Source organism: Polypterus senegalus, chromosome 1 (genome assembly GCF_016835505.1).
Source record: "Polypterus senegalus isolate Bchr_013 chromosome 1, ASM1683550v1, whole genome shotgun sequence".
Classification (NCBI taxonomy): domain Eukaryota; kingdom Metazoa; phylum Chordata; class Cladistia; order Polypteriformes; family Polypteridae; genus Polypterus; species Polypterus senegalus.
In genome coordinates this window covers 277,471,846-277,496,538 of record NC_053154.1, presented here as the reverse complement: position 1 = coordinate 277,496,538, position 24,693 = coordinate 277,471,846, and the positions used below count along the sequence as shown (strand labels likewise).

At 40.4% G+C, this 24,693-nt stretch overlaps 1 protein-coding gene across 5 annotated transcripts in view; it reads left to right on the top strand.

Annotated features, from left to right (window-relative positions):
• The window catches only part of LOC120542545 (Kv channel-interacting protein 2-like), a 718,730-nt gene that overhangs the window by 677,157 nt on the left and 16,880 nt on the right, over nt 1-24,693 (top strand). For 4 of the 5 annotated variants that reach the window (XM_039775108.1, XM_039775093.1, XM_039775086.1 and 1 more), the window contains exons 2-4: nt 21,874-21,998; nt 22,083-22,152; nt 23,776-23,846. In XM_039775108.1, the coding sequence (XP_039631042.1) occupies nt 21,874-21,998; nt 22,083-22,152; nt 23,776-23,846 (266 nt within the window). Of the gene's footprint in view, nt 1-13,288; nt 13,385-21,873; nt 21,999-22,082; nt 22,153-23,775; nt 23,847-24,693 lie in introns of all 5 variants that reach the window. The other variant, XM_039775078.1, reaches the window with a different exon arrangement.

Below are 24,693 nucleotides of genomic sequence, written 5' to 3'. Positions count from 1 at the left end.
TAGTCCTGAGAGGAGTGTGTTACAGTAATCTAGTTGACTGAAAACAAAAGCGTGAACTAATTTTTCAGCATCTTGCAATGTTATAAGATGTCTAACTTTTGCTGTATTTCTTAGGTGAAAAAATGCTGTCATAGTAATCTGATTAATATGTGATTTAAAATTCAGGTCAGAGTCAATAATTATCCCTAAATTCTTTACCTCTATCTTGACTTTTAAGCCTAAAGTTTATTTCTAATACCCTCACTATATCCATTTTTGCCAGTCACTAAGATTTCTGTTTTCTCTTTATTTCATTTGAGAAAATTACTACTCATCCTCTCATCTTGCCTGAAGAAGGGGCCTGAGTTGCCGAACGCTTGCATATTGTAATCTTTTTAGTTAGCCAATAAAAGTTGTCATTTTGCTTGGCTTTTTTCTACACTCATCCTCTCAGAAACACAAAACAGATATTGGGTCAGTGAATCAAGAGAGTCAGGGTCATCAGGCGCTATTGATAAATACAGCTGTGTGTCATCAGCATAGCTTTGGTAGCTCACATTTCCATCTGACCTAATGGAAGCATGGAGATCGAAAAGAGCAGTGGACACAGGATAGAGCCTTGTGGAACACCATATAGAATATCATGTGGTTTTGAAGTATAATTGCCACAACTAACAAAGAATTTTATACCTGTTAAGTAACACTCAGACCAATTTAAGACACTGCCAGAGAGGCCCACCCATTGACTAAGATGATTTATAAGAATATTATGATCAATGGTTTCAAATGTGGCCCTACGATCTAAGAGGATGAAAACAGATGAACAGCCTCTGTCCATAAGTTAATGGTGGTGAGCAGAGAATCTGAGTCTGCACAGTCTACAGTCCAATGCCTCTGCCATTACGTCACACTGCCTACATGTATTCATCCATCCATCCATTCTCTTCCGCTTATCCGAGGTCGGGTCGCGGGGGCAGCAGCTTGAGCAGAGAGGCCCAGACTTCCCTCTCCCCGGCCACTTCTTCCAGCTCTTCCGGAGAATCCCAGGCGTTCCCAGGCTAGCCGGAGACATAGTCCCTCCAGCGTGTCCTGGGTCTTCCCTGGGGCCTCCTCCCGGTTGGACGTGCCCGGAACACCTCACCAGGGAGGCGTCCAGGAGGCATCCTGATCAGATGCCCACCACCTATGGGAGGGGCCAAGGAGGTTGGGTGCAATGTGAGTTGGGTGGTGGCCGAAGGCGGGGACCTTGGCGGTCTGATCCTCAGCTGCAGAAACTGGCCTACATGTATTGATACTTATAAATGTAGATTATATGGAAGCAAAATAAATACATTAACAGGACCCAGATTTGACTTGGAATTATATTTGTATTATCACCAATACTAGCCTTTGCTAATTATATTGATAATTATATTACTTTCTTTAGTGCTACATTGACGGACTCTTACTTCCTCTTCCAATCTTAATAATCTGAGAAATGTCTTACTGCACAGTTGAATTCACGTGGCTTGATTGAAATCAAAGTGAAAAGAAAGTGGATTAAATTAATTACAAGCATTAAACACCAAATAATTGATTGCATCAGTATTCACCACCTTCATGTCAGTAGTTAGTAATTGTGTTTTTGGCAGCCATGACAGCCTTGATTCTGTGTGCACAGGTCTCTATCAGCACTGCTCAGGCTCTGTCAGGTTGCATGGGGATTGTGACCGAAGTCCAGCCAGAAACTGTCTCTTGGACTTGACAACTCCAGGACATTCCCATTGCTGTTTTTAAGCCACTAGCTTTGGCTCTGTGCTTGTTTTGCTCCAAAAACGAACCTCCTCTCAAGGTGCAAGTTTCTTGCAGACTGAATCAGGTTTTCCTCCAGGATTTCTCTGTGTTTTACTGTGATCGTTTTACCATCTACCCTCACAAGCCTTCCATGGCCTACCTGCTGCAGTGACACATCCCATAGGCTGATGCTGCCACCACCATGCTTCACAGCAGAGATGGCGTATTTTTGATAATGTGCAGTGTCTGGCTTACTGCAAACATGCTGTTTAGTCTGATGGCCAGAAAGCTCAATTGTGCTCTCATCAGACTACAGAACCTTCTTCCAACTGACTGCAGTCTCCCATGTGCCTTATAGCAAACTCTAGCTGAGATGTCACGTCTGTTTTTTCTTTTTGCCACTTTCCCATAAAGCTGCAAACAGTGAAGCACTCAGGCACAGTTGTTGTCTGCACTGCCTCTCCATCCTGAACCACTGCTGTTTGTGACTCCTTTGGGGTTCTTAGGTAACTCTTGGTGGTCCCCCATCTAGTCTTCTTCTTGTACAGTCATGACCTGCTCTAGGCAGATTTTTGGCTGTGCTATATTCTTTCAAGTTCCTAATGATTGATTTAACTAGATATTCAGTGACTTGGGTGTTTTCTCGTCCCCATGCTTGGCTTGTATTTTTCCATCACCTTTTCACAGAGTTGGTTGCATTGCTCATTTTTGTCTTCATTGTATCAGTTAGGCCACCATACTGACTCACCCTAAGCTGGACCTTCCACATACATTTACATTTATGCGACAGTTAATTGACACCCCATTGACTGCAGATAAGTGATTTCCAACGAGCTAATTCTGTGACTTCTAAAACTAACTGGCCTCACCAGTGAAGATTTAGATGTGTCAGATTAAAGAGTGAATACTTACATGATCAGTTATTCCGTATTTTATATTTGTAATTAATTTAGATCATATTGCAGAGATGTGTCTTCATTTCAACAAAGATTCTTTTTGTACTGATCAGTGTCAAGCCAAATTAAATCCACTAGGTCTGAATGGTGTATAATGATAAAATGTGAAACCTTCCAAAGAGTGAATAATTTTTATAGACACTGTAGTTAAGCTGCCCTTCTGTCTGGACTTATGACTCCGTGCACGCAGGTGACTCCAGATATTCAAACATTGTTGTAATAGGTTTGAAGTGTGCCACTGTAATCTGTAAAGTTTATTTCAAAGCCATTAATAAGCTGACAGGGTGAAACTGGTCCAGGATGATGGACAGAAACATGTGAAAAGACGACCCTGGCAGGTTATTTTAAAATGCTGACATTTGCTAAATCAGTATATGGCCAGAGTGACCTAGGGACACTGTCTGCAGAAGCCATGAGTGATTAGAACAGGGAAAGATGTGTCCAAAAATAACATAGACAGCTCTGATGACAGTTGCCCATACCTGGAAAGGTTCATAAAAACTCGAGTATATAAAATGAGGAGAAATCATCCAAAAGCCAGAAGCTTCTCCATGTTGTTGGATGGACGTTTACGCATTACCGTTCCCCACTGAAGAAAACAATGACAATTGTATTGTTCCAAAGACTTCTCTCCAGCCTGGATATGTATGTATGTATATATAATTATGCATTGTATTTTAGTGGGTGGAAGCTACATTTTAAAGCAATTAAATACATACACCTCCTTTTGTACCATATTTGACTCGTCTGACCATGATTACAAAAGGGATGGGTATGGTTCAGGTCTGTTCAGCATCAATAAAGAACACGACCCCCGGAAGCAAGTGCCCCCTGTGGGAGACAAACATTAGAACAGTTTTCACAGGAATGTGAATTCACATAATTGCAACAAAATAACATTCAATTGAGTTTTGATAGATGGGTACAGAGAGAGAAAGAGAGAGAGAGAGAGAGGTAAGGAACATGCGCTGATACAACGCATTGCCCCACCCACCTCAGGATCCCAGATTAGGACCCGAGTGCAGTTGGGTGACACCTCTGCACCACATCATTCAGATGGAATAGAACCAGTGTCAGTTTTTTTATGGTGGCTGGATTGCCAATTCTTCCACCAACCCCCAGGTTTTTCCTTGCAGGTTGGAGGTCCTACAAGCATGGCTGGATGCAGATTAACGTCATACCCTGAACAGAGAAATTAAGGGCCTTGCTCAAGGGCCCAACAGAGGAGAGTTACTTTTGGCGTTTGTGGGATTAGAATCGGCAACCTTCTGATTGCCAGTGCAGATCCCTAGCCTCAGATGGTAGCTACACAGAAAAAGTGTTAGAGAATGTTATATGGGGATAGTTGAGAAAATTCAATAGATGTAGGACAAGACTTGCACCCAAGTGTGCATAAATATTTTCTCGAAAATAGATTTAAGTAATTGACCAAAATGCTAGTTCTATTGGATGATGAAAAGGGAAAGACTGAACAAATCCTTACTGTGCACTGACGCCAGTACTATCCTTGACCCTGACTGTCCTGTTATTCATTGTGTACATTAGTCTGTCCTTTATTAAATCCACTAACAGATGGCCTTGTCATATTAAGCCTTCCACCTTAGCTAGTTTTTTATACAAGGGTAAACCAAAAAGTAAAAGCAATTTGAAAATTACCACAATCGATAGAAGCTGACGTAATACAACACATACTTAGCTTATGGGAAGTTTGAGCTCCCTTTGCCCAAAGAAATCTCACTATGCTGCTTTTTTCAACAATGATGCAATCCTGTAGTGGAACATCCATGTTCATTTGATCTTAGCTTCAGCTAGACTAATGGCAGAGCACTGTGCCATCATGAATGTGTTATATTGTGTCAGCTTCTCTCTGTTGCTGTTAAAGCATAATTTTCAAATAGCTTTTAATTTTTAATATGCCCCTGTATCTTTTTGTCAGAACCACTTGGAGTCGGCAGAATGTCTTACAGTGCACAACTACAATTGGGACATCGTTCTAGACTTCTATCTCCAGTGCGTTTTTCATTTCATTTGTGTGCCAGCGAATGGCCACTGTAAATTGTTCCTGAAGACGTGCCTGATATTATTTCGATTGAAATTTCACTCTTGCATATTTAGTCCAAGGAAAACATGGTGGCACAGTCAGTTGTGTCACTGCCTCATATTTCTTGGTTCAAGGTATCTCCATGAGCCACGGTGTAACATACATCCATCCATTATACAACCCGCTATATCACAGGGTCACGGGGGTCTGCTGGAGCCAATCCCAGCAAACATGGGGCGTAAGGCTGGAAACAAACTCCAGGCAGGGCACCAGCCCACCACAGATAAATAGATAATGAATACAATAAATAGACAATACAACAATGTAACAGTATGGTGTGATTGGGAATACCCTAGAAAGACACTTACTTAGACAGGAATTAGACATTTTTATGTATTCAGAACTGTGATGGCCTGTGGTACAAAACTCTTACTCAGTCTTGCAGAACCGGAGCATAAACAACGTTAGAAGAGAAAACAGTCCATGTACTGGGTGGGAATGGTGTTTCACAATGTTACTGGCTCTTGTCAGAGGCATAGCAAGGTTTGGGGCAGCCACCTGTATAATTGGTATCCTGGCTGCAAAGTCGTAAATATGTTACACAGCACTGATGTGCACAAAACCGAGTCCAAAACAAAACTGAGGGAATAGGCAAAAGGTGGAGGCTTTTAAAGGGGAAGACAGGAAGTGAGGTCAAAGGTGTCAGACTCATAAGGGTCTTCAGTCATAGGCTTGACGTCATAGGGGCCGGAGCCAGAGCTGGCAAGGTCTTCTTCCATAGGCTCAGACCCGGAAGTGACATGAAGAGGGCCAGGTGGAATCTCCCGTGAATGGTCTGCAGGAAAGGGAGAAAAAGAGTCAGTGCACTCTGCCATATTCCAGTCTGATTCAGAATTGTCCTTACTATAGCCCTTTAGCTGCCTCCCATGCACTTGTGTGTGACACTTTGTTATTAGTAAACATTTAGTAAATGTCTTTCAAGGGAGGTGGAGGCAAACTGATAACCTTCTCAGCTGCTCTCACTATACGCTGTAGTCTGAAACATTGCAGTTCCTAGACAGTGATGCACCTAGTGAGCAGACTTTCAAAGGTACTACTATAGGATATGGTAAGGATTGGTGGTTCGAGGCTTGTTCCCTTCAATCTCCGCAAAAAGTACAGATAATGCTATGGAGGTGGAACTGAGGGACCAAGAAATGTCATCCATGATGTGGACTCTCAGGAACTTGATGTTTTTGACTCTCATTGATCGTGAGAGGTGGATAAGCAGTGCTTGATTTCCTGAAGTCTGTTATCACCTCTTTTGTCTTTTCAACATTAAGATAGAGATTGTTGCACTTACACCAGGCAGCCACTCTCGCCACCTCCTCCGTGTATGCTGAGACATCATTATTCTTAATGAGATCCACCACTGTCATGCCATCTGCAAACTTGATGATCAGGTTCAAACTGAACTGTGCCAAGCAGTCATGTATCAGCAGTGTAAAGAGCAAAGGGCTAAGGACGCAGCCCTGTGGTGCTCCTGTGCTCAGTGTGATAGTTCTGGAGATGCTGGTGCCAATGCAGACTGACTGAGGCATTTCTGTCAGGAAGTCTATAATCCAGTTTATCAAGGGGGTGTTGAGGCCCAGCCTGCTCAGCTTAATTGCACAGTCTCTGTGGAATGATAATTTTGAATGCTGAGCTGAAGCTGAGCCAAGTGGCTAGGTGAGTCAGTGACAGGTGAAGTGCAGGGGATATGGCGTCATTGGTAGACCGCTGGGGGTGGTAGGCAAACTGATGGGGATCTAGTGAGCTGGGAAGAGTGGCTTTGATGTGACTCATGACTGGTTAGCTTCTTAACTGGTTAACAAATCGATTGGGATTTCTTAATCTAAACAGGCAAGTAAATGAAGATTAGGGTCTAAAATGTGTTTTGCATAACCAGTAATTTAGTCTGGAATGAAAAAATAAAGCCACTGCAGCCCTCCAGAACTGAGATTACAGACAACTGGTGTAATGGAATAAAATAAATGGTTTCACATTTACCTTAGCATTTCTCATTTCTTCAGTGGAAATGCTGATATGCTGCTCAAGAAGACACAGTGAATCAGTGGTGAAGTTTGAATCAGCAACTTTGTTGTATAAGACCCAGCACTGTAGATGCTAGGCTCACACAAGTGTACACTAACATAATACAGATAAAAGTAAAATACTTAAACTACAAATGAATAAAATACATGCTTAAAATTCCATGTTATTCTTCTTTAAAACATTTTCACTGATTTCACAGTACTTCAGAGTGTAAGTACACTCCAAGCATATTTAGTGCTGAATGCACAAAGTGCTTTACGCTGTCACTACTACTAAAACGTTAATATTTTTGATATCATTCACTTCACATATGTACATATACCAGTATATAAAATAGATTTAGAACAGGCTTTTGCAGCAACAGACTGCGAGATAAATCACCAGTAAGTGAACCGCAGTAGAAACTGGAGACTCTCATTAGTACTTACAGCTTAACTCTAAACTGCAGAGTTCAGGGCTCCAGCTCTTCAATTACTGCTATTAAATAAAAGCGGTGAAGGTGGTGCTCTATAGAGGAAATGTGCTGATGTTTCATAAAGACAAGACACACTTCTAGTCATTTTCTTTGACGAGGATCTTTAGCAGGAATTAATGTCCATATCGATGATTAAGTACAGTGAAAACAAAGTGTGAATTCCTGAGTCATTGATTTGTTTGCCAGATAGTTTTTGGGTCCATTCAAATGTCCTTCTCTTTGGTCTTACTGAACTTGTTCTAACAGATGAACACCTCCTTTAGCTGTATGTGCTTTCTTTTCTGCTGGAGTTCAGCGGCAGGTCCGAGTGTTGCTCAGCAAATCAGATTTGACCATCTCTTCAGCAATCTCCACTACTAACGTGCCATGTCTCTGACCTCCCCTGAGATGCAGAAAAAACTGTTTCATTTATGAGATGTCAGTTTATACCAAGCAGAGCTCTATCAGGTCTCCTTCACAACCCATTGGTTCTCCTAGTTCTTTCCATCTGAGGCCATCTTCATGTTGAATGCTGATAAACATCAAATCAAATGATCCTAATTTTCTGAGAGTAACATGGTGCCATAACACTGGCACCAGTCTTGGGCGGTGATTGTCTTGTGTGATTTAATGTGTATATTAGGAGTCAGTCAACCCTTAAATATATCTACTTACAGATGGTTAAACCATATAAAGCCATCAGATTTAGCTACTACTATATATCATTTTGTTAAGCAGCTGGAGCTCAGCAGAATGGCTCACTGCACACAGCTACTGGTAAGGCTTCCTATTGGACTTTTCTCTAATGTGCATTTTTCATTCACTTGTGTGCTAGGTTAACAGCTCACTGTAAACTGGCATGCATGGCTTAATTTAGAATTAAATATCACACTTGTCTATTTAATCCAAGGACAGCACGGTGATGTAGTTAGTAGTGTCAATGCCTCACATGTCCAGGCACCTGAATGTACCTGAAGGTACAGTTCTGTCACTATCCATGCAGTGTCTGTACATATTAATTATGTCCATGTTGGTCTTCTTCTGATACGCTGGTTTCTTCACACATCGCCATACTGTATACATTTTGATGAATTTACATGGCAGTTTTAATGCAGCCTCTCTAATAATTATTATCCAGTCCCGAATTGGTTCCTCAGTGCTTCCAGGATAGGTTCTGGCTCTTCAGGGCTTCCCCAGATTTGGTGCTGGACCCCCACAAGGGCTGTTGATGATCGGTCTGGGTAATAGTCTTGAAGATGGTGCATGATTTGGGTAATTCATAGCAATGAATCAGAACAATAAATCACCTTTCTCTTTTCTACCAAACTGCCCATTTCTCCCAGTCAGGCACTTCTAGGTGTTGACATTTTTTGGTGTCCTTGCAGAACTGCTCAGTAGAGTAGGGGCTGAATGAGAGATAGAGCCCAGCTGCTTTGCTTATAGCCTGTCTTTGTGTCCAGACATAATGGAGTTACTCCTTTAGCTCATGCTGACAATTCTGAGGGCCATTAGAATCCAGAGGTAGTGGGTTTACAGCTGGCCACTGGCAGTCCTCACAATGCAAAACCTCCGTACTGAGAAGGCTCATGTTGTGTGTGTGTGAGCTCACCACAGAGCACCATTATTGAACAGTATAGTCTTTTGGGTGGAGGACCAGATGTCACCCTTCTGAGCAGTGCACCTACAGTCTCCTTATGGTTTTTAGCTTTGTACAGTAATAGCAAACAGCAATCATGGTGTGTCTTTCTCTATTATTGATGTTATTTTTGTACAGTGTATTAATGTACCATACCTCCTTACTTAATAAAACCACAAATATGAAGTGTGTGAAAGTGAAAGGCAATTTCAAAAATATATACATTGTAAATAACACGAGAGAGACAAGATGAAGGGTTGGGGCACCACAGGAGAACCCTGTGTAATTTAAGATTTTGAAATCACATTTTCAGAAAGGAAATCAGTGTTTGACGCAAACCCTGGAGCCCCCGGCCAGTGCCCATTGTGCTCATATGTTAAGATGGCCCTGGCAGGTAGGATTAGGTCGCTGGAATCAGAAGTGATGCTACTGCTCAGGCCATCCTTGACAGTAGCAGTCACCCTCACCACAACATTTTGTCAGGTTAGAGAAGTAAACATAACAGTTGTTCTCACTCACTGCACTCTAAAATGGAACGCTTTAGAAGATTATTTGCTCCTACTGCTGTGAGATTTTATAACTCTGTTGTCAACATGAGTGATTCATGGCCTAGTCACCACTCTACCTTCCGACACTGTAACAACTGACCATTTGTACTTTTTGCTATTTATGTATATACTAGCTGTGTAAGCCCATACTGTAAAAAGCCTGGGCTCCTAGAAACTATTGAAATCATCAGGAAAAAAACTTGAAATGCAGAGTCAGCAGTTTCGTTTTGCGGACGTGCTCGCCCCACCTTGTCTATCAGCGGCTAAGAGAGTTTCTCTCTCGTTTGTCTTTCCTCGGTGGTTTCACTTTGGCGACGGAGTTGCTTTCTTTCAGCTTCCTGCTGTAGCCTCGTACTTCTTTCTTCTTCCGACCCGTTAACTCGGGGCCACCTTGCAAACTCTTTGAGCTTCATGCTGTAGCCTCGCATTTCTAGGCCAGACAGATAGACACACACACACACTTCCATGCATAGACGTTTATATATAAGATTTTTTTGTTCTCCTTGCCTTTTTTAATAATTTATAACGCATTTTTTTTTACTGATGTGCTTACACTACAGAACACCTAAATTTCCCTGAGGGGATGAATAAAGTATCTATATATCTATCTATGTATTTGCTCCTCAAAAGGCAAAAGGAAAGGAGAGGCATTAGGTGACAACACCAACCCTTGACTTGGGGCGGAATTGCCATCAGATGAGTTCTGAGAGTGTCTCCCAGTCACATGTGTGTGACGCTGTGTACTGTTACATTGATGGTGAAGCCAGCAATGGTGTTCTTCATGATAGACAGAAGTCAGAATCTTTGCTTGGATTTTCAATTGTCTCCTCAGCAAAACTACCAAATGGAAGATGAGATTGTTTTAGACCATCTGTAACACCATGTTCTAATAAGGCCAAGGAGGGAATGAGTCAAGACGTTTTTAAGTTTATCCACTTACTGTAACAGCTGTCCATTCATCCATCCATCCATTTTTGAACGCGTCTAACTAATCAAGTTCAGGATCCCAGGGTTTAGGAACAATTTCAACAGCATCAGTGCAAGGCAGGGCCCAATCCAGGACAAGGTGCCAGGATTTATACTACAAATAAAATGTCACTTGTCACCAGGCAGATGTTTGCTTTTATGCACATATAGAGCTGTAAGCAAATATACCGTAACACTTTCATAAAATCATGATTAGGATTTCTCAGGTTTTTAATGATGTTTCAACCCAAATGTCTTGCATTTATTGTTTCAATACCCATTTGAAAAACCTCTGTTAGATTCTTGCAGCAGATTGGGGTTTTGAGTTCAAGATGTACATTTAATTTTAAAATGGCCATTTACACACCACAGAAGACAGAATAGAGGTTCACTTGGTCACTTGCAAATAATAAAACGGAAAGGGACAGCTGAAGGACAGTTGGGAATTGTAATGAGGAGGTGTAACAGGGATTCACCTGCAGAGGCATGCCTGCAAGCGTGTGTGCATCAAACACGTTGGATGTTTCCTTTGCATTGCCATACATTGTGCTTTTGCCTGTTTCTTATAAATATTTATTTTTACTCCTGAGATACTTGTTGTGAGGTGAGGTACTTCTCTTTGTGAGCCTCCCAAGTGTCTCTTTGCATTAATACAGTAAACCTGCTCGTTAAACTCTGCGTATTTGTATCCATGCCGATAACCTTATGTGTCAAGTGTGAATGAATGCAGATTTGCAATTGTAATTTTCTGTTCTAAAGCAAGTGCTGGACCTTACTGCATGCTGAATCAGACTGACTTTGATCATTTTTTTATTCCCTGTATTTCATTACCAGAAAGTTTCAAATTCCAGCATTCAGTTTCATCATTTTACACTTGAGGCTTTATGTAGGAATCACGGCACGTACTTGACTGTCATAAAGTAATGTCAGGGCCCACTTGTCCTCCTCCTGATGTCTGTGGCAAAGTAACAAGAGGGTATCATCAATTTAATTATTTTTATTATCTAACTGAGGGATTGTTCTTTTTTACTGCTCCTCTTCCACCATTTTGCCATTGGTTCATCATGGTGGAATCCAACAATAAATTGTTTCTAGATTATTGTATTATTATTATTATTATTATTACCATTACATCTTTCAGCATTGCTAGACATTTGAATTATGCAAAAATTTTGAAGGGGCATCAAAACTATCAATACAGCAAAAGATAAGCAACTCTGAATGTAGGAAACTGAAACATTCTTGTATGTGGTCAGCATGGCATAAGCATTGTGTATGTGTATACTGTATATTTTATTATATATATATATATATATATATTGTGGCGAGGGGCTGCGGGTGCTACCCAGCCAGGATGCCCAGGAGGACCGGAGGAGGGCTTGCGCCTCCTCCAGACCAAAAGAGGGCGACCACCCTGATGGCTTTGGAGACCAATGGAATGGAGCTTGGAAGCTCAACCCTATAGGGGCCCGTGGTCACCGCCAAGGGGGGGCGCCCCAATCCCTGAGGAGCCCTGGCCCTCAGCACTTCCGCCACATCCGGAGGTGCTGGGGGGGAAGAAGGCCAGGGACACCCAGAGTGCTTCTGGGTGCGCAGCCGGTACTTCCGCCACACTGGGGAGTGCCGGCGGAAGATTATCTGGAGGTACCTGAAGCACGTCTGAGTGTGTATAAAAGGGGCCGACTCACTCCATTCGTTGCTTGGAGTCAGGAGGACGACAGACGAGGTCTTGGTGGAGAGGAGTGGAGGCAGCCTGAAGTAAGAAGAGGCATTGTGTGAGGGCCTGGACTTTTGGGGAGTTTGGGGGTTGTGTGTGCTGTTGTAAATATTAGTTGTGTAAATAAACGTGTTGTGGGTGATTTAACCATGTCTACCTGACTTTGTCCGGGCCATGTCTCACAATATATACAAATAAGCACGTGTTTCTGAGGTGTGCACTTTTGAAGAGGCATGAGAATTAAGGCAATGAAGGAGTCATAACAGCCACAATTTAGCCCAGTGTAACTTTACAACACAGGAGTTTCTTAGGGCATCTGCCAAAGTCCACATCTGATGCCTGTGAAAGCTTCTTTTGGCACTTAGGTATGGTCCTTAGATGCTTCAACTGACACAAATGTTCCTCTCTCATTGGACAATATGGAATTTGGCACTTTCAGTCAAGCTTTGACTCTTTTGGTCTGTAAAGTTCCATAAGGACACTTGGCACTATATAAATAAAATGTATTATTATTATTATTAGTAGTAGTAGTAGTAGTATTAGATATGTCTACTGGGGACCACATGAATAGCGGCTGAAAAGAAGCTTTGGACAGTAAAGAAGTGACTTGGCTGAATGCTGCTTAGAGTATACAGAAGCATAATTTTTAAATTTTATCTACCACACTTGAACTGTAGTTAATATTTTATCTGTTGCCCTACATTCAAATTTACATACCTTATTAACTGCTTTGCATTTTGAGCACTTAACATATATTTAAGTAATGTTGTATAGAAATTCACAATAATACAATTGGGGCACAAGGAGATTAAACGCTTTGATCAAGGTCCTGTAGTGAGTCAGTGGCAGGTCGACTCATTAGCACAAATTAGCTTTAGGATCATTTCCTGCATATGGTCCAAATATCGTAAAATCACTATAGTTTGTGGAAATATCAAACTTTATATAACACGTCTCATCCATTTCCATGAAGTGATTGCACAAATGTGGCTCTCAGGCCTCCTCGTGCCTTGCTGGTGTGGATATGCTGCGCTCTATGTGTGTGTGTGTGTGTGTGTGTGTGCTCCGGGGTGTTGCGTGTTTTAAATGCCTTCCTGCAAGTGTTACTCTCTGTTAACCTCTCTATTCTGGTTGGTAATTTCTAGGTAATCCTCCCAGCCATAACAAAAAAACCATAAAGCAGAGGTTCCTCAAACTGCTGCCTTGCTGCCAGCCCAGCACCGCGCCCACAATCAGTGAATGCAAGTGCCGTTTTCCTTACTTTGTTTTATTCTTTAATTGGTTTCATGATGTGTGTGACTCTGGGGTTTTAGACAGCATGGGAGATTATTCCAGTTCATTTCTAAATGTCTGCGGATACAGTTCTTATACCATTCGTTTATTTATGTGATGAAGGGCACATGTTAATATGTGTTGTACCGTTTAAGCAGAAGCCATGCTTTAAGTCTTGATGTGCTTCATGGGTTGGGAAGATGGTTGCTTGCCATTTTGCGTAATGGATGTGAATAAATTTGTGTCCTCTCTGGGCTAAAGATCCACAATTCTGACAGTTTCAATGTGGACTGACAGTGCTGATCTTCCTTGTTGATGATTAGTGACTACTGCAAGTGTTGGAGATGCTGAATAAACACCTTGCATTGCAATATGCTTGTCACGTACTGCAAGTAAATCACCTCTGCCGATTGACAGAAAGGGCCTGACAATGTGAATATATGTACTGTATATAATTAAAATATAAATGTAGGTTTGGGCGGCACGGTGGCATGGTGGGTAGTGCTGCTGCCTCGCAGTTAGGTGACCTGGGTTTTCTTCCCAGGTCCTCCCTACGTGGAGTTTGCATGTTCTCCCCATGTCTGCGTGGGTTTTCTCTCACAGTCCAAAGACATGCAGGTTAGGTGCATTGGCGATCCTAAATTGTCCCTAGTGTGTCCTTGGTGTGTGTGTGTGTGTGCCCTGCAGTGGGCTGGCGCCCTGCCCAAGGTTTGTTTCCTGCCTTGCACCCTGTGTTGGCTGGGATTGGCTCCAGCAGACCCCCGTGACCCTATAGTTAGGATATAGCGTGTTGGATAATGGATGGATGTAGGTTTTCTCGATGGCCGTTTTTACATAATATATTATTGTAAATATTATAAATCTGGTCAATGACATAACAGTGTAAGGAATACCATTATAATGTGCTCTAATAATGGACAGGTAGTGGAAAATCCTAAAGCGTGTAGGTTCAATATGTGTCTTCATCCAAAAAGAAGAGGTGCATTAATTACAACACCAGACAGAGTGTGTAGCCTCCCTGTTGAAATAATACATCTTGGTGTTAATCTGTTAGCTGCTTCTTATACCTTTCTCAATTGAAATTGAAGAACAACAGGAGCACATTGGAAAGCGATGGGACACAAGTTCAGTGCTTGGTGTACTCAAACACGAGGTACCCCACTCAGAGTCTGGTCTTGTGTTTTTACTGTGTTTGCTTGAAGTGCTGGAGAAAACTGGAATTTCCAAAGAGAACTGAAGATAAATACAGGAGAACATGCCATCTCAATGAGAGGGGTACTCAGTTACAGTCCTGGAGGTCCGCAGTGGCTGCAGACTTTCAATCCAAACAGTTTCATAATTAGAAGCCAGGCCTGACTAATAATGGAATTTGGTATTTAATTATATGGCTTGTTAATGCTTTTATTCCACCAAGACAAAAACCATATATTTTTTGTGTATTCGGGGAACTTTATCCATACGTTTTGTGGTCCATCCCTTCTCTTTCATTTATTTCGAAACATTTTATTAGCACAGATTCTTCATGACGCTTGTACTCAGATTTAAATGGAAGCACGTTAGGCTTCTGAATCGTAACATGTGAGTTAACTTAAACTATGCCCACAAAATATTACTTTAGTAGTAAATAAACAGGTTCTAATTGAAGTAAAAACCTTCAGCAACTGCAAACCCCCAGGATTGTAATCAAGTACCCCTGCTCTATGAGGACAGACGTGAAATCAACCTTATTTTGTTGAAAACATTTGCAAAGTTTCAAATTTCTTTCTTTTTTTAGACATCATAAACTGGCTGAAGATTGATGAAAGCTGATCAGTTTCGTTGTGGTTTGCTGTACTTGATGTGCCTTATATAAAGAGTCAGTTAAGCCAGCTTTGGCACTTATAGGACATTTGTCTTAATTTGTATCACATAAATGAAAGGATGAAATATTAAAATACAATATGGAAAAACAATGAGTGTATCATTAGACTTTCAGCACAGATTTAGATAACAGAGCTCTTGTTTTATGAATATACTGGTGCATTGCAAAGAAGCAAGAAAGGATATTTGATAATAAAACAGTATATAATGTTATTTTTTCCTCCACAAAGAGGTCACCTTGCCATATCAACCCCACTGTTGATTATCCACTGTGCCAGATTCTCGCTCCTCTGTTGTTTTGTCACTCGTCTTCTTCTATCTCGTGGTGCTGCATATCCGTGTATATCCACACTCTTCTATCCACATATCTGTCTTTCTTCTTTCACATGCCAAACCAGTCTTGTTGCCCCCACTTGCTGTCCCTTAAATGTATATTTTTTTTGTTCACATTGTGCTTTGTTGTGAACCCTGCTGATTATTGTGTCATCTTGATGTCTGGGCTCTTTAGTCATGGGGGCGGTTTCTAAGTCGTTCTTCATTCCTTGTCTTATGACTGTGCAATTCATATTTACCTTCACCTTTTAATCTCAAAACAGCATCGTCACCTTTCTCTCAATCTTGTATGTTTCTTTTTTTTGGCTTTTATTATTACAGTGGGATCCTGAGTTGGTTTGTCGTGTGGTGGGTGTGGTAATGTGCTGTATCAGCGCTTGCTCCTAACCCCTCTCTCTCTCTCTCTCTCTCATTAGAGTGTTGTTTTGTGTGTATCACAGTCCTGATGTGTAAACTCTTTTGTAGACCACTTAAGCAGCATTGTAGATATGTAGACTCTCTAAATTTCTCCTTTCTAACTAATTGTGTCATTTGCATATGTGAATCTAGATACATATACATGATACATGGCCATAAGACATGGTGGAGTGGTGGCTCTGAGGCTAAGGGTCTGTGCTGGTATTCCGAAGGTTGGCGATTTGAATCCCCGTCACTACCAAAAGAGATCCTACTCTGCTGGGCCCTTGAGCAAGACCCTTAACCTGCAATTGCTCCAGGGTCGCTGTACAATGGCTGACCCTGCGCTCTGACCCCAAGGGGTATGCGAAAACTAACAAATTCCTAATTCAAGAAATTGTATAAGGCGAAATAAAGAACAAAAAAAAAAAATTATTAACTACAAGACGCAGGGGTCTTTATGTACTGTGAACAGAGTAGTAATGAATTAAACACATGCAGTACATGATGTCAGAATAAGTTTCTGAACGTCAAAGATTGAAGTGTCTCTAATTATTGTCTTTTGTTGAAATTACCAATATAAAAATATAATAAACAGCTTGTGTAAATGTAAATATGAAACTTAGTGTATTAGCTAATAACCAAGCATCAGTAAAAATATGAAGATAAGCTTGCCCCATATGCAGACAAATCTGAATTAATTAAAGAAATAGTCATTTTACACCGACTAAAAGTATTATGCATGAATAGGAGTATTATGTGCTATACCATAGTATCAGTTTGGTTAAAGAATGTTGTGATTTGTCACATTCATAAGTAACCACCCCAAAACATTGGCTACAAACAAAAAATGTGAATTATTTACTTTCATTTATTAAGCTAAATACAGAAAAAACTAAATTAAAGAATCCTAAACTCCTAAATAACAACCCCAAAAATATCGTAAACTAGAGATAGCCCCCAAATAAAATAACTGACAAAACTTAAAAAGGAATGAGGCACAAGAACTCCTACTAAATCCAAGGCCTCTCCACACACAGAGTAGCAGGGGGATATTTAAAATGGTCCCCACGTGCTGTGAACAGAGAAGGGGCCTGTGAAATAATTAGTGCCCCTGCCTCGACTCCATCAAAGACAATACATCAACAATGAATATGATTAAGAAAAGACTGAGAATACAAAAGTATACTAACACCAGATAATAAAAGGAAATAATTAACAATGATAAGCAGAACACTACAAGAACAAAAAAACACACACATAAAACAACAAATCTCACCCAGGGTGAGATTCCCAACAGAATATGACAAAAGAAAGTATGGTTTATGAGAAAGACTTGGGAGTCTTAGAGCACCTATCCCTGTCAAACAGTGCAGAAGCAAGAAAACAGGCAAACAAAATGTCGGGTCATATTACATAATGTGATGAGTGCGCTATAAAGAACTTATTCTTCAGACACAAGCTGTCTGTCTGTTCTATTGTGGTCGGTTTTGGCCACCTTATTAGAAGAGATTGCTTTTGCTCATCTTAAATATAAACGTCTGTGCGTGGAAGTGTGTGTGTCTGTCCAGCCCGGTCCAGAAATGAGAGGTGGAGTCGGGGAAAGAGCTCTGCCTCCGAGGAAACAGAAAACTCGCTTATCTGCTAATAACACAAGCGAGGAGAGCACGTCAGCATAACAAAACCTCCAAAGAAAGACAAAGTTGCTTAGCTGCTAACATCGGCAAAATCGTATCCCTTTTACTTTTCCTCCTGCCACTAATACACAAGTGATGCGAGCATGTCGGAAAAACAAATCCTCCTAGGAGAGAGATGCCTAGAGTAGTTCCTTTTAATTACCTGACATCTCTACATTTTAGTTTTTTTTCTGACGATTTCAATAGTTTCTAAGACCCCAAGCTCTTTACAGCAGGACTTACACGGTTAGTTAGTTATATTCAGAAATCAAGAGCATAATTTAAGCAGGAGTTACGGAACATCTTAGGAAACCCCATGATGTGGAGAGAGTTTGAAATAGTTCTCACCTGCCAGAGCTTTAAGCTGGGTGGGCAGTGGGAAAACAACCTTTTGATGGGTGAGGAGATGATGGGGATTTCACTTAACAACATGTACAGCAGAAAAGGAAAGTGGGTGAGAGGACAGTGTGCAGTGCTTTGGTGGGAGAACAGCCCTGACTAAGAGGTTTAGTGAGGCCTGCACTGGGCAGTTAAGACATATGCACATAACATGACCTCTTTCTGACTTTTTCCGTTAGTTGAAATAAGACACTTGCCCTTGTAAATGGTGGTCTGACTTTTTGTTCTTGATTTAGATAAGCACCCTCGGTACTAGGTCCATATGTTTGTATCTTCCAAGCTCTATGATTGTTTTAATTGAGGGCTTATGTGTAACTTGGAGTTTTTGATTACACCTTGTGAACTGAGGCAGGGTGCTTATGTGCCATCGCTGAAATCAAGTGATAATCCAGGAGGCCAAAGCAATAACAAAAATGTTTTATTTTTAAAATACTTCCAATCAAGTAACAACACTGAATAGTAAGGCTACCTGGGCTTATGTCTATAAGCAGTGACCACTGACTACCATGTAAGGTGGCTTGTCCACTTACCCACAGTATGTTCTCACTCTCCCTGTTTATTTTCAAATAAAACCACTCTTCCTCAAACACTGGCCTTCACTTCTTCCAACCATATGAGCTCTTGTCCAACTCTGTCTTTGAATTCCAAGCACCCTGGACTGTTGACCAAAAAAGGCTTTTTAAGCCCTGGTCCATGACTACTACCTGGCATGTTCTGAGTATTAGGAGTTCCAGCTAGTAGTCACAGGTACGTTAGAACTACCATAGATAAACCATAATGACCCAAAGAGAGGATGGTAGCGCTCCTCCTTTAAATCTAATTTTGTGGAAACCAAATGAACCTCTTTGCCCTATCAAAAATGTCTGAAGAACTTTTGTAAATTTTCGAAGAAAAATGTAATAGAATCTTGGACTTTGGTGGAATGACAATATTTAACATTATTGGCACACTGATAGACTACATACAATATATAATTAGTATCTGCAGGAAAGTCTGTTTTTAGTTGAACAAATTTTCCAAACGAGGATGCAAAATAACCTAACAATGTGGAACGATGACTGAGAAGTATAAATGACTTTAAAAAGATGATAGAAAAAAATCTATCCATCCATTTAAAGGAGACTTGTTGTAAAGTTTTTTTGAGTATTTAATCCATTAATTCATTTTCCAAACCTGCTTCTCCGGAGCAGGGGGCATGAGGCAGCTGCAGCCTACCCCACAAAGCATTGAGCACAAAGCAGGAACAACCCTCGGACATGGTGCCAGCACATCGCAGGGTGAACACAAAGATACACATAAGGAGTCAATTTAGCATCACCAATTTACCTAACCTGCATGTCTTTGGATTGTGGATGGAAACTGGAGTACCCGAACGAAATTATGCAATCACAGGTAGAACATGGAAATTCGAAGCAGGGAGCACCTTGGATATGAACCGCAGTCTCCATGCTGTGAAGCCGCAAAGCTACCACTCTGCCATGTCCTATCCTGGAGCTTTAAAATCTATTCCAAATTCTTTTCATTACATACTTGTAAATATGAGGTCTGTGTTCCTGCCTGGAATTGCTTCATACATCAAAGGTTTGCCCATTTAATATATATTTTTTCAACATTGACCCCTCTATTAGCCACTTATGAACAAGCAACATTACTTCACCATGGGGTGACATGTCTTTAAAGATTCAGTGAATGTTTACAGAAACCTTTAGAGATTGCAAGATGCTTAAATTCACATCATCTTAAAATGGTGATATGATTCAACCTGCAAACACTGCAATCGAGCTCCAGCCTCACTAGGCCACATGTTTTAGGCGTGTACCAAAATAACATTCTGGACAAAAATCTTGAAATGCCTTTCAGACAGCCTTGGTGTCACAATCCATCCTAATCCATTAACAGCTGTTTATGGTGTACTCACAGATGGGCTTAAAGTGGAGAAGGACAAACAAACTGTAATTGCCTTTACTTCACTATTGGCACGTTGACTTATCTTGCTCAACTGGAAGAATCCTAACCCACCTGTTTTAAGTCAGTGGGTAACTGATGCTATATACTATTTGAAATTGGACAAAAAATCTAATTCTCTCTTAAAGGATCTGTTCAAAACTTTCTAAAAACCTGGCAGGATGTAATCAACAACATTTTAGACAGCATTTATATTGGGGGGGAAAAGACTACTCTCAAAAGTTTTACTCTGGCTTTTGGCCTTCCTCTCTTTCTCATGGGTGGGGGTTAAATTGAATTTAGTTTTGTTAATTTTGACTTGATTTTATGGAATGTTATAGGTTTTAAATAAATTAAAAAGTAAAAATAATAATTTGTTTCAGAGACCCCAGGAAGGTACCCAACCTTGACCAGACTTGCATGCACACACTCAAACAGAGACGCATACAGTGCTTCAAACAAATAAAGAAGGTTAAGAAAACAATTATTAAACCAACAATCTGCATGTAGAAGCCCATCCAGTTTACCCTCCAGTGATAGTTATTTAATTAACACTGAACAGAAAGAAACACGATAAAGCACAGAGCACAAAACGGTAAACACTAATGGTAAGGTCCAGACGCAATCCAGTACAACTGAAGCAGATGAAGATGGCAAATGGAATAAAACCCCCTGCGAACAGCCCTCTGAATTTTTATTCTACCAAATTACAGCTGTTGTGAGGAGATTTGAAGTGATCAGGAGCGATCCCCTGATGAAGATGTATCCAACCCAGACGAAATCACATGAACAAGCAGGACGAGAAAATATATCCAGAATACTGTAATCCGATTGAGGGTGAAACGTGGAAACATAGATGATTCCCTTGTGGCGTGTTACAGCTCCTTTTTAAAGGTTAGCACCTCATTATGTTACTCCCATCCAGTAACCCCTGTGTAGCTCAATGCTGCCCAATAGTGCAGCACTTCCAGGGTTACTGGGTATTGAAGTCCACCTAAGCAGCATTGTTACAAGCCGCCTGCATGGAGTCAGTGATTTCTAGTATGTCTGTGATGGGCCTCGATGATGCAGCTGTCATGAAGAATTTGTGGCTCACCTACAATCACACCTATGCAAAAAAATGCAACTCATCTGAACATGGAAGGAAGCAGCAATGAGACCTGAAAGCCTCAAATCTTAAATGTAAAGGAGACATTACTGTTCATGTAGTCCTGCTATAACCGCACTGGTCATTTAGCATAGCTGTTTCTCACTTCAATAAGGCTGGTGTCACACTACAAGAGTCCAACTTGACTCCTAGACTGTAATTGCAAAGCCCAGTCTCTGAGGGGATCAAAGTATATGACTGGGAATCGCAGGGCATGTGAGTGATTCCATAGTTCCCTCATGACGTTTCATCACAGTTCCCTAACCCTAACCCTAATTTCAGCCAACCAAGTTATAAATCATTACAAGGTAGTGTGGAACTGAGCTCTACTTGGCTATATTCTACCAACAGCATGCCCAAAACAGGAACTACATATGCATTAATAATAACAGTAATAGATTTTATTTATATAGCGCCTTTCCCATGCTCAATCCATCGAATGACACACTGACATTTGTATGTTTATGCCTGCCAGTTTACAGTCACTTGTTTACCTTACAGCTGTTGTGGGAGAACACAACACAGGTGCCCAGGGAGACGCCAGAGTAGTGACATCCAAATGATGTAATGCTGTAAATCTTTCTGCCGCACTGTGCTGTTACTCATCTAATTTATACTGTATATAGGCACCACCTTACCTATGTGGAGGGCTAAGCTGAAGGTTAGGATAATTCTCATCTATGGTGGTCTTTTATCTTTACAGACAGCATTGAAGATGATTTTGAGCTGTCCACTGTCTGCCATCGACCAGAGGGACTTGACAAGCTTCAAGAACAAACTAAATTCACCAAGAAGGAGTTACAAGTTCTATATCGTGGTTTTAAAAATGTGAGTATCTGTCTAGCTCTTGGGGATTTTTTTCTACTTAATCTGAAAACCCCTAACACTGGTATTTCACACTGATATCCACAGGAGTGCCCCAGTGGTGTTGTCAACGAGGACACTTTCAAGCTGATTTACTCACAGTTTTTCCCCCAAGGAGGTAAGTAGCTATTAAAAACGTCCCATGTGTGTGTCCCTCCAGTTTACATTCTGAGTCAGATACTTTCAAAATCTAAACTAAATTAAAATGTATATTTTAGGAAGGAAAAGAAAAATAAATCTTAACAATTATTGTTTTCCCTTTGTGCCCTTAATTTTTGTGAAAAACACCCACCACTTGTGCTTAGCGGTCACATTACTTCTCTATGAGAAGTTTTACAAAGCGCTGATTGTCACACAGACAGACAAGCACCAAAACCTAGTCATAAACCCCATAATGCATCTGCAGAGCAACCTGAAGATGACAGTTTACTGATACTTTCCATCCAGTTTAATGGAGCTGGAGAGGATCTGCCAGGAAGAGTGGGATAAACTGCCCAAATCTTGGAGTCCTAAGTTTGTAAAGACTTACTCAAGAAGACTTGGACCTGGCATTGCTGCCAAAGTATGGCATTAATGGTCTGAATAACTATCTCAATAAAAGACTTCCAGTTTTAGATTTTTAATAAATTTACAAACCTTTCTGAAAAAAAACTTTTCAGTTTGCCATTATGGCTTGCTGAATGAAGATTGGTAAGTAAAATGGCAAATTTATCCATCTGAAACTGAACCTACAACTGTGCAGGATCCCCTATATAATTTTACAGAATTTAATGCCTAGATCCATTTTTTATTTACTTGAATATGCCCTGATGAAGAGGCTGTACATGTATTACCAGTGACCACGTGCTGTTGACCTTGAGACCTTGTTTGAACCAGACAGAGCCACTTTGGACAAAGGACATTACTAGACTGCCTAATTATTCAATCCTCAGGTTTTTTTCGTCTTCCTTCTATGACATAACCTTTAGAATATTGGTTTTCACTTTTTTTTTCTTATTATTGTTATAGTTTTCATTTCCATTGATTTGCTTTTTTCTGTTTCATAATTGCATTTTAGTTTTCCTGATATAACTTTTGTTGATTTTTTTTTCATGTAACTGTTGTTCGTATTTTTAGCATAGCCTAGATTCTTGCATGTCTTTTTTTGATCTGTTTTGATTAATGTGTGCATATACACGTTATATATCATTTTTAACAGTTCATTTTTATTTCGGTATATTGTTTGCTCCTTCTGAAAATTAAACATAAGTTAGTTTTAGTATCATGTTTATATATAATTGCTTTGATGTTAAATTTCAAAAAGTTTGTCCTACTTATTACTCTAACAAATATTTTTTCATTGTTCTGTAAAGTCCAGTATATCGACCACAGACTAAATTGAGTTTAATGCCATTCTGTTCCCTTTGCACTTATATTTGTAAATGTAGCTCATATGTCCCTTAAGATGAAAGCATCTGATATAAATGAATAAATGTAAATGTAACAATGCCATTTATTCTAAAACAAATTCATCTAGTTGTCTGGCTGAAGTGATATGAGCTTGTGATGTGGATGTTTCAGTGAATTCTTCTACTCAGTCGATTGATCACTGGGTTTGCATGATTCAAAGATGTTTGCACTGTGATAGTAAGATTTGCTTGATAATGAAGTGTCAGATTTACAAGAGTGAAACTGTGAATCTTTGAAGGAATCTAATTTCACTCTTTGATAGAGATAAACATAACCCTTTTGTCCTTAACAGATTCCAGTACATACGCCCATTTCTTATTTGAAGCCTTTGACACTGACAAAAATGGATCAGTCAGCTTTGAGGTAAGATGATGATCACTTGGGGAGTTCTGGAACACGCTGTCCGGAGCCGGACACAAATGTGCTAGCCACTTTTATCCTCATTCTTGCCAGTGGCTCATGTAATTGAAGATTATATGTTATTATGTTATATATTACAATGCTTTGCATTTCTGGAATTCTTAATCCATAGTTTTTACTGTGTGTTGAGCCTAATTTCTGTATGTGCGTGTGTAGATGAATGTAATGACAGAAGTTATTAAAGCGTACATCAAGTCATAAACTTGTGCAAGGGCTCCAAGCCCATACATACAAAAAGTAAATGTAACTGAAATAATCAGAGAGATAATAAGGTGAAACATATGCCTGGAGATCCTGCATGACTAACACATTTTAATGGTGTACTCACACTAACACATTTGTTCTGTATAACGCTCAACCCTCTTACAGTTTTATTGAGTGTGCAGCGCAACATTTTGCTGTTAATCATGCTGCATGTCCAAGATTTGTACAGTGAGAAATAATGTTAAGGGAGAAATTTGCAGCATTTCTTGGCAACTGCAATTCACATTCATGTATAAGAAGAGAATAAACACTCAAAAGAAATTGAATGAAATGAGAACTTGTTGCGTCATTGACGTTATGTCTGTTTTCCGTGCTCAGGCACGTTTAGCAATCACACTGTTCCTGAATGCTACTGAACAGTGCTTGAGCCCTACTCTTCCAAGTGGGCTAGGGCATGGTACAGCCTGGCACGGAGCGATCACACTAGACCAACAAACTAGACTTTGCGGGGTTACATGCAGACAAATGTGCTTAAGCACGGAACGAATTGCCAGTGTGAATATAACCTAAGTCTATACTTATGTCT